Source organism: Chinchilla lanigera, unplaced genomic scaffold, assembly GCF_000276665.1.
Source record: "Chinchilla lanigera isolate Chin_1 unplaced genomic scaffold, ChiLan1.0 scaffold00007, whole genome shotgun sequence".
NCBI classification, from domain to species: Eukaryota; Metazoa; Chordata; class Mammalia; order Rodentia; family Chinchillidae; genus Chinchilla; species Chinchilla lanigera.
Window position 1 is genome coordinate 30,140,141 of NW_004955408.1, and position 13,519 is coordinate 30,153,659.

Below are 13,519 nucleotides of genomic sequence, written 5' to 3' on the forward strand. Positions count from 1 at the left end.
CTGTACCTGCCTGGCACCACCCAGGGAAGATCATATTGTTATGAAGGTCAAGAATGACTTGGGATAGTAATTTTATTCTAGTTAGGATCTGTATGAAGTTCATCCATCAACGATCTTTGTGTCTCTTACTCTACCTAAATTTAGAGCAAGCACTCCTCATTGCCCTTTCTCCCATGTAATTGACTTATGAAAACTAGGTCATCTGCCTTATATTTTGCCTTCTGGATTTGTGTTTGCTCTGTCTGGTCTTTTAAATTGTTTCACTGTACAGTGAATGGAACCTTGTCCCCCTATTTGAAACGTAGGGCTGTGAGACCAGACTTCACAGTTGTGTTAGCGTACATATAGTGGAGAAAACAGGACTCATAATGCAATGATGAAGACATGGTAGCACCCTTGTCTCTCCGTGAGAGTTTGACACGAGTTCCATGTTAAACAGTGTTGTATCTGCTGGAACTCACCTGCCTTAGAGAATCAAAAATTCTTCACTGAGTGGAAATACTCCTTGTGGTAAACTCCCTCAGAATGAACCCCCAGATTTGCTGCAAGTAACTGACCTTGCAGCTTGCAACAGACATTGTCAAAGTCGGAGGACCCCGAGTTCTTGTCTGTTCCGGTCTTTATGTGTGACAGTGGTTTCTCTGATGTAGTCAGCTTGCTGTTCCCTCCATTTTCCTCCTAGGTGATCACTGCTGTGGAGAGGAGTTATACAGACACGACCTGAGACCCCGTGTATAACCTCTGCACATGACAAACCAGGGATAGCACATTTGACAATGTCTTTTTCTAAAACAATATAAAAGTTCTGAAAATGATGGTTTCTTTCTGACATTAATATGGTTTAACAAATCTCTGGATAAATAGAATAAGCATGGTTCTTTCTGTTTTTGCTATAGGCAAAGAGCAGAACCTGTATATTGTATTTGAACAAAGCCCTGATTTTCATCAATGTGTTGAACAGTTAGACTGTAAGATGGTGTGGAGCAGTCTATACACTTCCTTTTAAAATTTTTATTAGTACATATTTGCAGTACGTAATGATTATATTCATCGTGAGAAGTTGGTATGTGTACATAACACATCTTAATTCTTTTTACTTCTTCCTTCCTCCAGTCTGGCACTCAGAAATTACTGTTTAAGGGGCTGGTGGCACAGGTTGGTGGTAGAGCACTTGACTAGCGTGTGTGAGGCCCTGGGTTTAATCCTCATCATCACAACACACACACGCACATGCACACATGCACACATGTATGCACATATATACACACACACACACAATATACTAGTTTAAATTTGTTCTGTAAAATTTCCTGAGAAATACCAGCAGGTGTTACTAATATGTGAGCTTTGTGTTTCAACACCAGTTATGTCAGACTATAAAGGAATGATTCTGGCAGAAGACTTTTTTAGAGTCATCAAGCTACCATGCCTGCTGATTTCTGACTTTGCGTGCTCTGTGCAGCTAAGGTAGCGCTAGTCACGCAGGGCAGAGTGTGAGCTGTTGTTGCTAAGGCAGAAAAGGTGGCCCTTGATCTCATCCTAAAATGCCTGTCTTGCCCTCTGCTCTGTGGGAAAATATAAACGATTTCAGTAGGCTCTACTGTGTAAGCTTGTTACCTCCAGTATCCTTCTGTTTTCTGTTTATACAAGTCGATTCCTTGTCAGTGACTTGAGAAACTGCGCTCAGCTCTGGTGGGCCATGCCATGTGGTACACTACAAGGAACTGCACTCTTCTCTGACACTGTCCACTGGCTTTTCTCACTTCTCCAAGCCTTGGGAAAGAATTCTTCATGTTTTTAATGTTTTACATTTATAATGTTTAATGTTCTCCCCAGAAATGTGTTTTGGTGCTTACAGAGGTAAGACACAGAAGTACCTTTGGGTGCTGAGTGTGGTGGCGCATTCGTATAATCCCAGTACTTGGGAGGCTGAAGCAGGAGGATTGCTACAAGTTCAAGCTTAGCTTGAGTTCAAGGCCAGCTTGAAGTACATAACAAGATCCAGTCTCAAAAAAAAAAAAAAATGTACCTTTGGATTCTTGAAGATGAAATTCCAGTATGAGTACCTAACTGAGTGAGCACAGGATCCCTAATGCCATTCAGTTGTTGTATATGAATATAGTACACATACTCTGGCCCCAGGGGATGACGTACACTGACATCGTGGGACAGGTGGAAATAGCGATGGAGAACTGACTCAGCCTTCTCAGGGAAGCTGCTGCAGGAGGCCCTTGGGCATTAGGGGATGTTTGACCAAGAAGGTACTGAGAGTTTTAAAGGAAGCTGATCTCTGAGGGAGAAAAAGTGGAGGGATGGGAAAAGTTAAAGTTTAAACCTTGGAAACATTAATCAAAGCAATTGTAGCTTTGCTGTTGATCCCCGCACCCCCGGCCATTACTAGGGATCAAACCCAGGGTCTTTACACTCTGAACTACATCCCCACCCGCTTTCTAATTTTTTATTTTGAGACAGGGTGTCCCTAAGTTGCTACGTTGTCCAACTTGGGCTGCAACTTGCAATCCTCCTATCTTAGCCTGATTTGTTTTTAATTGATAGATACTGACACTATGTCTTTATAGGATACAGTATATTTTGGTACATTTATACATTGTGTGTTAATCAACTCAGGATACTCAGGTTATCATCTCAAACATTTGTCATTTTTTGTACTGACATTAAAAATCCTCTCCTAGTATTGAATCATATAAGATGATATTGTTAACTATAGTCATTCTCTGTAGAATAGAACACTAGGACTTATTCCACCTATGTGGCTGAAAGTACATAATGTGCTTTTTTCCAGTTCAGTATATTGGTTGCCTACAAGAGTATTTTCCTACTAGAAATGGATATAGACACATGTTTTAGAGTAATAGGGACAGATTTCTGGGAAGATGGTGGAGTGGTAAATAGCAATAAATCTACCTCTCCATGATTTGGAATTCAGACACTAGAAAATAACAACTTGGGGAAGAAAAGGAGGGAGGTAGATCCCCAGGATCCAGGGAAGATCTAAGGGGAAAATTGAAGCCTACAAAGTGAAGAGACAGACCACAATGCAGAAAAAGGAGGGGGTAAACTGCACAAAAACCCCAGCTCTCAGCTCATGGTGTGAGAGAGGAGGATTGAATCTACAGAGACACAGTAAGGGCAAGTGACTCCAGAGGCCTGGAGAGAGAAATGCACCAGTGGAACGGAGCAGAGGATGCTGTACACTACAGTAGCAGGTGAGTGGCTCTTATCCACGTGTCTGCCAAGTACCCTGGAGAGTGTGGTTGGCCCAGATACCATTTTAGGGAGGGGCCAACTGAACCCGGGACTCAGAGCACCAGTGGGTTGGCTTCATCTCAGCTCCCAATGTTGAAATCCCACAGTGACTGAATAAGGAATAACTGGAAGATGTACTAGGTCACGGAGCTAAGGTCCGGCTGGCAAGGGACACCCAGAGTGTTGCAGGCTGAACTCAGGCCCTAACCCCCACAACCAGAGGCCAGGATGAACCTGAACTTCTGTGGAGTTGAAAGCCCCACAGTTGGCATCTTCCCCTACTCCTACTGCAAGCTTTCTGGGATCATCCAGAATTGATCTGGGCTCTAAATCTCTTGTCTACCAGTGACAGTAGAGTCACATGCTGAATTGGACAGTACCATAAAACTATAGGCCTCAGAAGAGAGCCACAGCTTGAAATCACAGAGAAATCTCTCTCTCCTTTTGTTTCTAGTTCTTCTTTCCTTGACTATTTTTTTCATGAGTGTGAACATTATTTTTAGTTTTTTTGTTCTTATTTTTGTTTTTCCTTCTTTCTTTCCCTCCTGTCTTCTTCACAAGTTTCCCAAAGCTTGAGCAATCATCCTTTGTCCTTTTTAGCCTTGTTTCTAATCTCTTCTTCTTCTTATATTTCTCTATTTCCCCCTGTTATCCCTTTTAAATTTTCTCTCCTGAGGGGAAAATTACTCTGTTGAGTGGATATTTATTGTATATAATTTTCTGATTTGTTTTAGATTTTTCTATATAGCTGTAAATCTTGTACTTATAGTTAGAAGTGGCAGATTAACAGCTGTCACAGTTTATCATCTCCTAGACTCTGATGTTATTATTACTGATTGTACTACTTTAGCTAAGGTGACATAGTTGTTGTGATCAGTTTTTGTTCTTTTTATGCCAGTACCAAGATTGTCTGGGGTCATAAACAATACCATAGACCAGTACCAAGGAACTGGGTATTAGGCCGAACATGCAGTGACTTCTCATCCCTAATGAATTGAACAGGAAGGCTCTTGGGACAGACTCAAAAGTCAAAGGCTAGTTATGCCTAGAAGACATCTTCACACTTGCTCTTAGCTAAAAGGCCAAGAAGTGATTAGAAGACATCTCTGAAAAGTCATTTCCTAAAGAGGTGTAGGTACTAGTGATAAAGCTACCTACCATACAAGCACCAACACAAAACATTTTAAGAAATTAGAAAATGAGAAAACAGAAACAAGACACAACCCCAGACCTCTGGCTCACTGAAGCGAATACAGCAAATACTTGGCTACCACCAAGCATTGAGGTAGAAGAAATCAAAAGCCACCTAGCTGAACTTTCTAAAATGGTAGCCTCAGAAGTAACAAAGTAGATGAATGAGTCTCTAGATAAAAATAAATCAGAAATAATTACAAAAATAACTAAAGAGATGATGACTACAGTGAAGAACATGGTTAGTGAATCCAGAGTAGATACAGATTTTAAAAAAATAAAGGAGCTTAGGAAAGTGATGGAAACCATGATGCCCATCATAGGAGAGAACTGGATTTCATAGAATAGATTCAAACAGATATCCAGAAGATGAAAAATTCCATGAAAATATATGTAGCAGAATCAACCAAAAAAAAAAAAATAGGATATCAGATCTAGAAGACAGGTTTGCAGTTAGTGATCATTAAATGAAAAGACTTCTTAAAAATAGTAAGGGACCACAAAAAATCCAACAGCTGCTAAATGATACAAAGAAGAATAACAGAAGATTAATTGGAATCAATGAAAAAAATCAGAAGATGGCAAGAAGGACATAAAAAGTCTATTCACAGGAGTAGTAGCAGAAAACTACCCAAACATGAAGAAGAATTTGACATACAGATAAGTTAAAAACATACCATTCCAATTAGCCATTATCACAGAAAAACTATACCAGGCATATAATGCAAAAGAGCCCAGAAATTCAACACAAGAACAAAATACTAAAAGTTGTTAGAGAAAAAATAGTCACCTAAGAAGAAAATCCACCAGAGTCATAGCAGACTTCTCAAGTCAAACCCTTAAGTCAAAGAGAACTTGGAGTGAAGTATTTCAAACCAAAGAAAAAAAAAATCCAACCCAGATTGATGTACCTCACAAAATTATCTTTCAAAATTCATAGAGAAATAAGATACTTCCATGATAAAGAACACTTGAAATTTATGACCATGCAACAACACTCCAAAATGTTCTGGAGGACATTCTAGAAAAAGACAATAAAGACAGACATTCCATGAATCACAATAGAATGAATCAATCAGGCAGGGCAAGCAGTGAAACAGAAGGGAAAGAAAGGAACCAACAACAGGAAAATAATATGACAAAGATAAGTCAATATATATCAGTTATAACCATCAATGTAAATGGTCTGAGTTCACTAATCAAAAGAAATAGATGGGCAGAATGGATAAAAAAACAAGATCCAACAATATGCTGCATACAAGAAATACATCTAACTAAAAATAAAATTCATAGCCTGAAAGATAAAGGGTGGAAAATAATATTCCATGTGACAAGAACTCAGAAGAAACAGGGGTAGCTATTCTATTTGCATATTAAACGGATTTCAAGCCAAGACTGATCAGAAGAAACAAAAAAGGTCATTACATACTTTCTAAGGGAACAATACAAGAGGAGGAGGTAACAATAATAAATATACATGCACCAAATACCACCACAACCAACTATATAGACAAACATTAATGGATATGAAAAATCATGCATGCACTAATACAATTATAAGTGGGGACCTTAATACCCTATTGTCACAAATAGATTAACTAGAAAAAATAACAAAGAAATCAGAGCTGAAACAAACCTTTGAACAAATGAACTTAGTAGATATCTACAGTGTTCCACCCAACAACAAAATAATACACATTCTGCTCCACAACATGTGAGACTTTCTCCATAATAGACCACATATTAGCTCATAGAATATGCTTAACTAAATGCAAAGGAATTGAAATTTTTTTTAAAGGAATTGAAATTATCCCATGCATATTACCAGATCATAGTCCAATAAAATCAGAAATCAATGACAAAAGAAATCACAAACACTACATAAATACATGGAAATTAAATAACATGCTCCTGAATAACCAATGGGACATAGATGAAATTAAAGAAGAAATTACAAGGTGGCCAATGCCACCTTCTAGGATCACTAGTTCTGATCCTGTGGCTGAGGCAGGAGGATCACTGTGAGTTTGAGGAAAGCCTGGGCTACATAAGCAAGTTCAAGGTCAGTCTGCATTACATAGTGAGATCTTGTCTCAAAAAAAAAAAAAAATGATACTAGTTTCTACAACTAAGCAATAATGCCAATGCAACATTCTGGAAATTATGGGATGCAATGATAGCAGTCCTAGGAGGGAAATTTATAGTGTTGAATTCCCACACCAGAGAAACAGAACAAACTAAAATGATCTAATGTTGAACCTCAAGCTTCTAGAAAAAGAAGAGCAAGTTGAACTGAAAGCTCATATGAGGGAAGTTAGAACGATCAGAGCTGAAATTAAGGCAATTGAGACCAAGAAAACAATAAAAAGAATCAATGAATGGAAGAGTTGGTTCTTTTTAAGATTAAATAAAATAGACAAACCCTTAGTCCACTTTATAAAAAAAAAGGAAAGAAAAGACTTAAATCCATGCAACTAGGAATGAAAAGGGCAAAATCACAACAGACTGCAGAAATCTAGATCAATGCCTATTCTGAGAGGAAACCAGAAGAAATGAGCAGATTCCCACATACATAGGAATTACCAAGGCCAAGTCAAGAAGATCAGAAAAATGCTAAATAACCCCATATCAGTCAATAAAATTAAAGACTTAAAAACAAACTACCAACAAAGAAAAGCCCAGGTCCTGACCGATTCACTGCTGAATTCTACAAGAACTTTAGAGAAGATCTAATGCCACTACTCCTTGAACATTTTAATGAAATTGGAAGGGAAACAATACTCCCAAACTCATTTCCAGAAGCAAACATTACACTGATACCCAAACCAGAGAAGGACCCAACCAAATAAAGAACTACAGGCCAATCTCCTTAATGAACACAGATGCAAAAGTCCTCGATACTGGACAACAGGATGCAGCAAATCATCAAGAAGATTATATACCATGACCAAATAGGATTCATCATAGAGATGCAGGGGGATCCATATGCAAATATATGGATCCATATACAAATAAATCATATGCAAATCAATAAATATAATGTGCCACATTAATAGAACCAAGGGCAAAACCCACAAGATTATCTCAATAGAAAGAAAGCATTTGATACAGTCCAATATCCCCATTCATGATAAAAACCCCACAGAAAATTGGAATAGAAAGTCTTATCTCAACCTGATAAAAGCTATCTATGACAAACCCACAGCTAACATTATACTTAATGGTAAAAAACTGAAAACTTTCACTCTAATATCAGGCACAAGACAAGGTTGTCCACTATCACCACTCCAATTCAATATAGTTCTGGAAGTGTAAACCAAAGCAATCTGAGAAGAGAACAAAATAAAAGAAATAAGGATAGGAAAGGAGAAAGTTAAATTATCATTATTTGTGGGTGACATAATACTCTACATAGAAGACCCCAAAAGCGCCCACAGAAACTCCTAGAATTAATAACCAAATTCAGCAGTACAGCAGGACACAAAGTGAACACTCAAAAGTCAATAGCATTTCTGCACATGAATAACAGACTCACTGAGAGAGAAATTAGGGGAACCAAATCTTTCACAGTAGCATCAAGAAAAATTAAGTACTTAGGAATAAATCTGATGAAGGAAGTAAAAGACCTTTACATTGAAAACTACAGCACTCTGAGAAGGGAGATGGAAGAGGATATCAGAAAAGGAAAAGATATCTCTTATTCTTGGGTAGGCAGACTAACAGAGTGAAATGGACAAAACTGTTGTACAGATTTAATGCAATCCCAATCAAAATTCCAATAGCACACCTCACAGAACTAGAGAGAGCAATCCTAAAATTCATATGGAACCAGAAGAGACCTAGAATAGCAAAAGCAATTCTGGGCAACAAAAGCAAGGCAAGGAGCATCATGATCCTACACCTGAAGTTATACTACAAAACTACCATGATAAACACACCAGGTATGGGCAAAACAAACACACAAACAGGCACAAGGATGAAGGGGACCAAATAGAAGATGCACAAACATCTCTAAACATACTCAATTACCTTATTTTCACAAGAGCGAAACAACCCCACTGGAAGAAAGAGAGCCTCTTTAATGAATGGTTCTAGGAAACTGAGCAAACATTGAACCTAGACCTGTCTCTCTTACCACACACTAAGCTAACATTTAAGTAGATCAAAGATATAAATATTAAATATTAAAACACTCAACCTGCTGGAATACAGGACAAGTAAATCTCTGAAAGGCAGAGGTGTAGGCAAAGACTTTATGAACAAACTCTGATTGCACAGGAAATATTAGAAAGAGTCAATAATTGGGATCACATCATATTTAAAAGCTTTGCACAGAAAAGAAACCAAGAACCAAGAAAAGAGTTAACCCACGGTATTGGAAAAAATTTTGCTAGCTACTCTTTAGACAAAGGACTAATAACTAGAATATATAAACAACTCAAGGGCCAGGGATGTAGCTCAGTTGCCCATCACCTGCCTGGCAAGCATGAGGTCCTCAGTTTGATGCCCAGTACACACACACACAAAATAAGGAACTCAAGAAAACCAGACTCCCCAAATTTAAAGACCCAGTCAAACAATGGGCACTTGAATAGGCATTTCTCAGATGAATAAGTACAAACAGCAAATAAATATATGAAAAAATGTGCAGTATCACTGGTTAGTTGAGAAATGAAAATAGAACAATGAGGTTCTTTCTCATCCAGAAAGAATGGAAATCAACCAGTAACAAATTCTTGTAAGGCTGTGCGGGAAAGGAACGTATCCATTGTAGGTGGGAATGTAAAGTAGGACAACCACTGGTATAACCACTGTGGAAGTCGGTATGGAGATTCCTCAAAAGTCTAAAACCAGAGGTTCCATTTGACCCAGCTGTTCCCCTCGTAGGTATATTCCCAAAGGAGTGAAAAGCATCATACCACAGTAATACATGCACACTCATGTTTATAGTAGAACAGTTTATCATAACTCATCCTTGGGATAGATGAATAAAGAAAATATGATGTTTATGCAAGGGGGAACTACTCTTGCCATAAAGGATAAACTTTAGTCATTTGTAGGAAACTGGATGCACCATGAGACCATAATTTTAAGTGAAATAAATTGAACACATGTTTAAATATTGTTTCTCTCTGTGAGAAACTGTAAGGGTAAATAAGGACCAAAGTGGATGATAGCTATTGGGAAGTAGTAAGAAAATGTTCAAGGAGCGCAGGGGAGGGGGAATAGAGGGGAGAGAATAGGGTAAAAAAATTTAAAAAGGAAGGAAAACAATAAATACAAAGTTTTGTGAAGAGAGAGGGGAAGAAGGGAAGGGAAGAGAATGTGGAAAAAAATTAGGGTACGTACGGTACACATTTCCTGTGGTGAATGTTGAACATCATGTATGTCAAGAGAGTACCAATAAAATTAATTTTAAAAAGAATAACAGGGATAGCAGAGATTCTCACATTTTCTTCTACTGATCAGTGTAATCACTGAACAATACAACATATTAACTTTTCAGATTTCTGTCTTGTCTTGAAAGCCACAGGGGTTAGAGGGAGGAGGGTCTGTTAATCTTGAGATCTGAACAGAACAAGAATTCCTATAACTCTTGTATTTAAATAATATCTAGCCCCCAGGCTCATCCTTTATGCTCCTGTGAGAAGGTTCGTATGTGTCTATCCATGCCCCCAGTTAACCAGTGCAGGGCCTATGTTACCTGCTCTGCTCTTCCTCTTTCCTTTGTCTTGGCCTCAAACCCATCATGATCTTTTTCTTCCAGGAATTTCTCATGCTGGCCCTGGATGTGTTTTCTCATTCTCAGAACCCTGCAGAACATTTTTTTCCTCTTATGTGATCCTTAACTTTTCTAACATATTATTAAAGGCCTTTCTCTACCAGATGGGACATTTGAAGAAAGAAGGGCTTTGACAGGCCCATCTATAGTGTCTCCTAGTGTTCCAGAGCTTTACTATTGCTGGGTGCTCATGACCCTTTTGCTATGCCGAGGAGCCCCCGTCTCCTGGGGTAGAAGGATCCATGGATAGTGCTGCCGGGAGCTCTGCATGAGGGATGTGCAGGCTAGTGACTGCTGGAATGCCCAAGAGTGACCTCACAAAGCAGAGGTTCCCATGGTGTGCCCTCTCTGCTGACCCTTGGAATCCAGATGTAGAGAAAATCCTTAAACAGAGAGTTTTTAGTTGGATGATAAAAGCGAGGAATAAAAATTGAAACTTTGGAAAATGTCTGAGGCCTTTCGACAAGACTCCACAGAAGTCTTTTATAGTTCAGTGTTTGATATGGCATCAGATAAGCTCTCTCAGAGATTCAGGAAATTTAAGTAAATATTCTCTATTTTGTCTGTTAAGAAATCTGTGAAGGGCATTATAGTGGCAGGGTGTCTGGCTCTTCCACAGACACTGTGTACTTCTCAGATGGAGGGGCACATCCCTGGAAGTTGGGTTTCTCTGATTAGTGAGATTGGCACACTGTTACTGACCCACAGATTGAGTGACTAGTTTGATTTAGTGCTGTCTTTTTCTACTATATTAATAATTTGGGGCCTAGGGATTTAGCTCAGTGGCACAGTGCCTGCCTGGCAAGTGCAAGGTCATGGGTTCAATTCCTGCTACTGGAAGAAAAACAAAAACAAAACCCTATATTAATAATTTGAAGGGTTTTTAAAATGGATCCTATCTCAAGTCAGACAATGAAAAGTATACATCTTGTTTTTATAGATTGTAAAGGTATATAATTCTGGTTTTGTTTTGTTGTTCTGTTGAGATGGGGTTCATAGCTATGTTGCTCAGGCTGGCCTTAAAATTCTGGCCTCAAGCAACCCTTCTGCCTCAGTGTCCTGAGTAGCTGGGACTATAAGCACAGACCAGTATGCCCACTACATTCTATATTTTTTACCTTTGTAAGACTAGGTTCATTTGTTTTGCACAGTAGGAAAAATAACATTCTTTGAGAAATTTTGTAAGGCACAGATATATGTAAATGGGGTGAAGAATGACTTGTAACCTCAGCCTCCACAGGCAGACACTATTATTGTTTTAGCATATTTCCTGCTGAGCTAGTGCTAACCACTTTTGCACAGGTGAGACTACTTTAAACTGCAAACTTTGTATTTTACTTTGCTTTTGTGTCTTGCTCTCTACTAATCAAACATTTTCCCAAGACATTAAAAAATGCATAGACATATGTTAGTATCTGTATTTCATGAGATAGATGTGCCATGGTTTAACAAGTTCTTTTTGTTAGATTTAAATTGGCCTTAAATTCTCGCTACTATAACTAATACTGGGATAAACACCTCTAGCCAAAGTTACTGTGTGCGTTCAGATTGTATTCTCTTCAGGTAGATTCCATGGGAGAGAGAAAATGAATAATTCTGGGGTTTTTTAGAGAAGCTGATCAACTTAGATTTCCCGGGTGGGTTTAGAAAATAATTCTTACCCTACTTTACTTTTGCCAGGATTAAACAATACCATGTTTAATTCTTTGCTTATTTTATAAGTAAAAATAATGGTAATATTGTGCATCTCCCTGATATTTTAAGGAAAATATTAGCCATTTGTATTTCTTTCCTGAATGGACTATGTGCCCATTTTCTTTTAGGATCTTCATATTTTTTAATTGTTGATTTGTAGCACTTGTATTGATGTTCATTTGATTATTATCAGTTTTTCCTACCAGACTGACTGCATTTAGTTTTGTTCATTGTTTCCCCAGTGCCTATTATACTATCTGCATATAATAGTTGCACAATAAAAATTTTTTGCCTAAGTAAATGATGATGATCCTTTTCTTTGGCTTGCAAAGGAGTGGCCACTCTTCCATAGGCCCAGGGAGAAGGAACTGAGTGGGAACAGGCCTTCCATGATCATCATGTATATTTCATTCACTGCTATTTAAAAGTATATGTAAATTTATATTTACAGATGGGGGAAAACAGACCCTTGTCCCTCCAATAAAAAAGATATTTATTGTGTGGGAATTTAGCTCTGTTAAGTGATAACCATAACTCTTATTTACCTTTCTGACAGGAGGAAAGATAGAAAATGCCAAGCATTTGTGAAGAGAATCATAACGAGTCATCTCTTTCGGGTGATTATGATTAGCACCATCTCACTGAATGCCTTTTTTATGGTCTTGTGGACTGAATATGAGATAAGATACCGCTTGTTCAGACTTTTTGAGGTAAGCAGGAAAGAATGGGTACTTTTTAGAAATCTTTTTTACTTGTTTTACTTATGACAAAGTTGTAAGATTTTGAAAGTATTTTGTTTCAAGAAATTTTTCATAGAAAGAATTCTCATGATCTTTAAAATACACTCCTAACTCTGCACAGGTAGTGGCAGGAGCAGCTGAGGTGACATGGTTTTTAAGTCTCTCTGAATTCTCTCGTAAAAACAGAGCAACTAGAGGGCAAAACCGAAAACCTATGGCAGCATTTACAGAAAAATGAGTTACTAAGGGCCATAAGCAAGCCATGGTATCAGCCTCTGTCGGGGAGGAAGTCAGTGAGTATTTTCTAGAAAGTTCAATGGGCTGATGTGAGAACAGCAGATGACACTGAGCATGGTGTTGCCTAATCCAGTAGTGGTTGAGTATGAAAGTTTCTGAAGGAGCTGGAGGGGAACAGAATCAAGAACCCTTAAAATCAAGTCACCACATTTTTTTTTGTTGTTGTTTTTTTTTTTGGTTTTCTCCATTACCGGGAACCGAACTTAAGACCTTGCGCTTGCCAGGAAGGCACTTTGCCACTGAGCTAAATCCCCAGCCCCAAGTCACCACATTTTAAAACTCAACAGGAAGACAGAAGAAAGCTCAGTGAAGTTAGACCCAGATTTTCTAAAAGTTTAGGAAAACTAATTTCTTATTTTTGAATGTGATAGAAAAGGATTCAGGTAAACCACCATACAAACCTATGTTAAGAAAAAACAAAACAAAACCCGGCTTGGTGGCACATGCCTGTAATCCCAGTACTCAGGAGGTTGAGGCAGGAGGATCATTGTGAGCACAAGGCCAGCCTGAACTGCATAGTGATACCCAGTCTCAAAAAGACAAAAAA

The 13,519-nt window shown here is 38.3% G+C and overlaps 1 protein-coding gene and 1 long non-coding RNA gene across 5 annotated transcripts in view; one reads left to right on the forward strand and one right to left on the reverse strand.

The window, feature by feature from the left end:
• Positions 1 to 482: 482 nt before the first annotated feature.
• On the reverse strand, positions 483 to 10,530 carry LOC106147104. The gene is made up of 3 exons (XR_001231858.1): positions 10,163 to 10,530; positions 1,618 to 1,773; positions 483 to 692 (listed from the first exon to the last, which is right to left on the reverse strand). It is a non-coding gene; the product is annotated as an uncharacterized LOC106147104 (long non-coding RNA).
• Positions 10,531 to 10,595: 65 nt separating this feature from the next.
• Positions 10,596 to 13,519, forward strand: part of Catsper3 (cation channel, sperm associated 3) — a 29,099-nt gene continuing 26,175 nt past the window's right edge. For 2 of the 4 annotated variants that reach the window (XM_005376470.2, XM_013507175.1), the window contains exons 1-2: positions 10,596 to 10,783; positions 12,492 to 12,645. In XM_005376470.2, coding sequence (XP_005376527.1) covers positions 10,686 to 10,783; positions 12,492 to 12,645 — 252 coding nt within the window. In that variant the 5' untranslated portion in view covers positions 10,596 to 10,685. Of the gene's footprint in view, positions 10,784 to 11,502; positions 11,543 to 12,491; positions 12,646 to 13,519 lie in introns of all 4 variants that reach the window. The other 2 variants (XM_013507180.1, XM_013507183.1) reach the window with 2 other exon arrangements.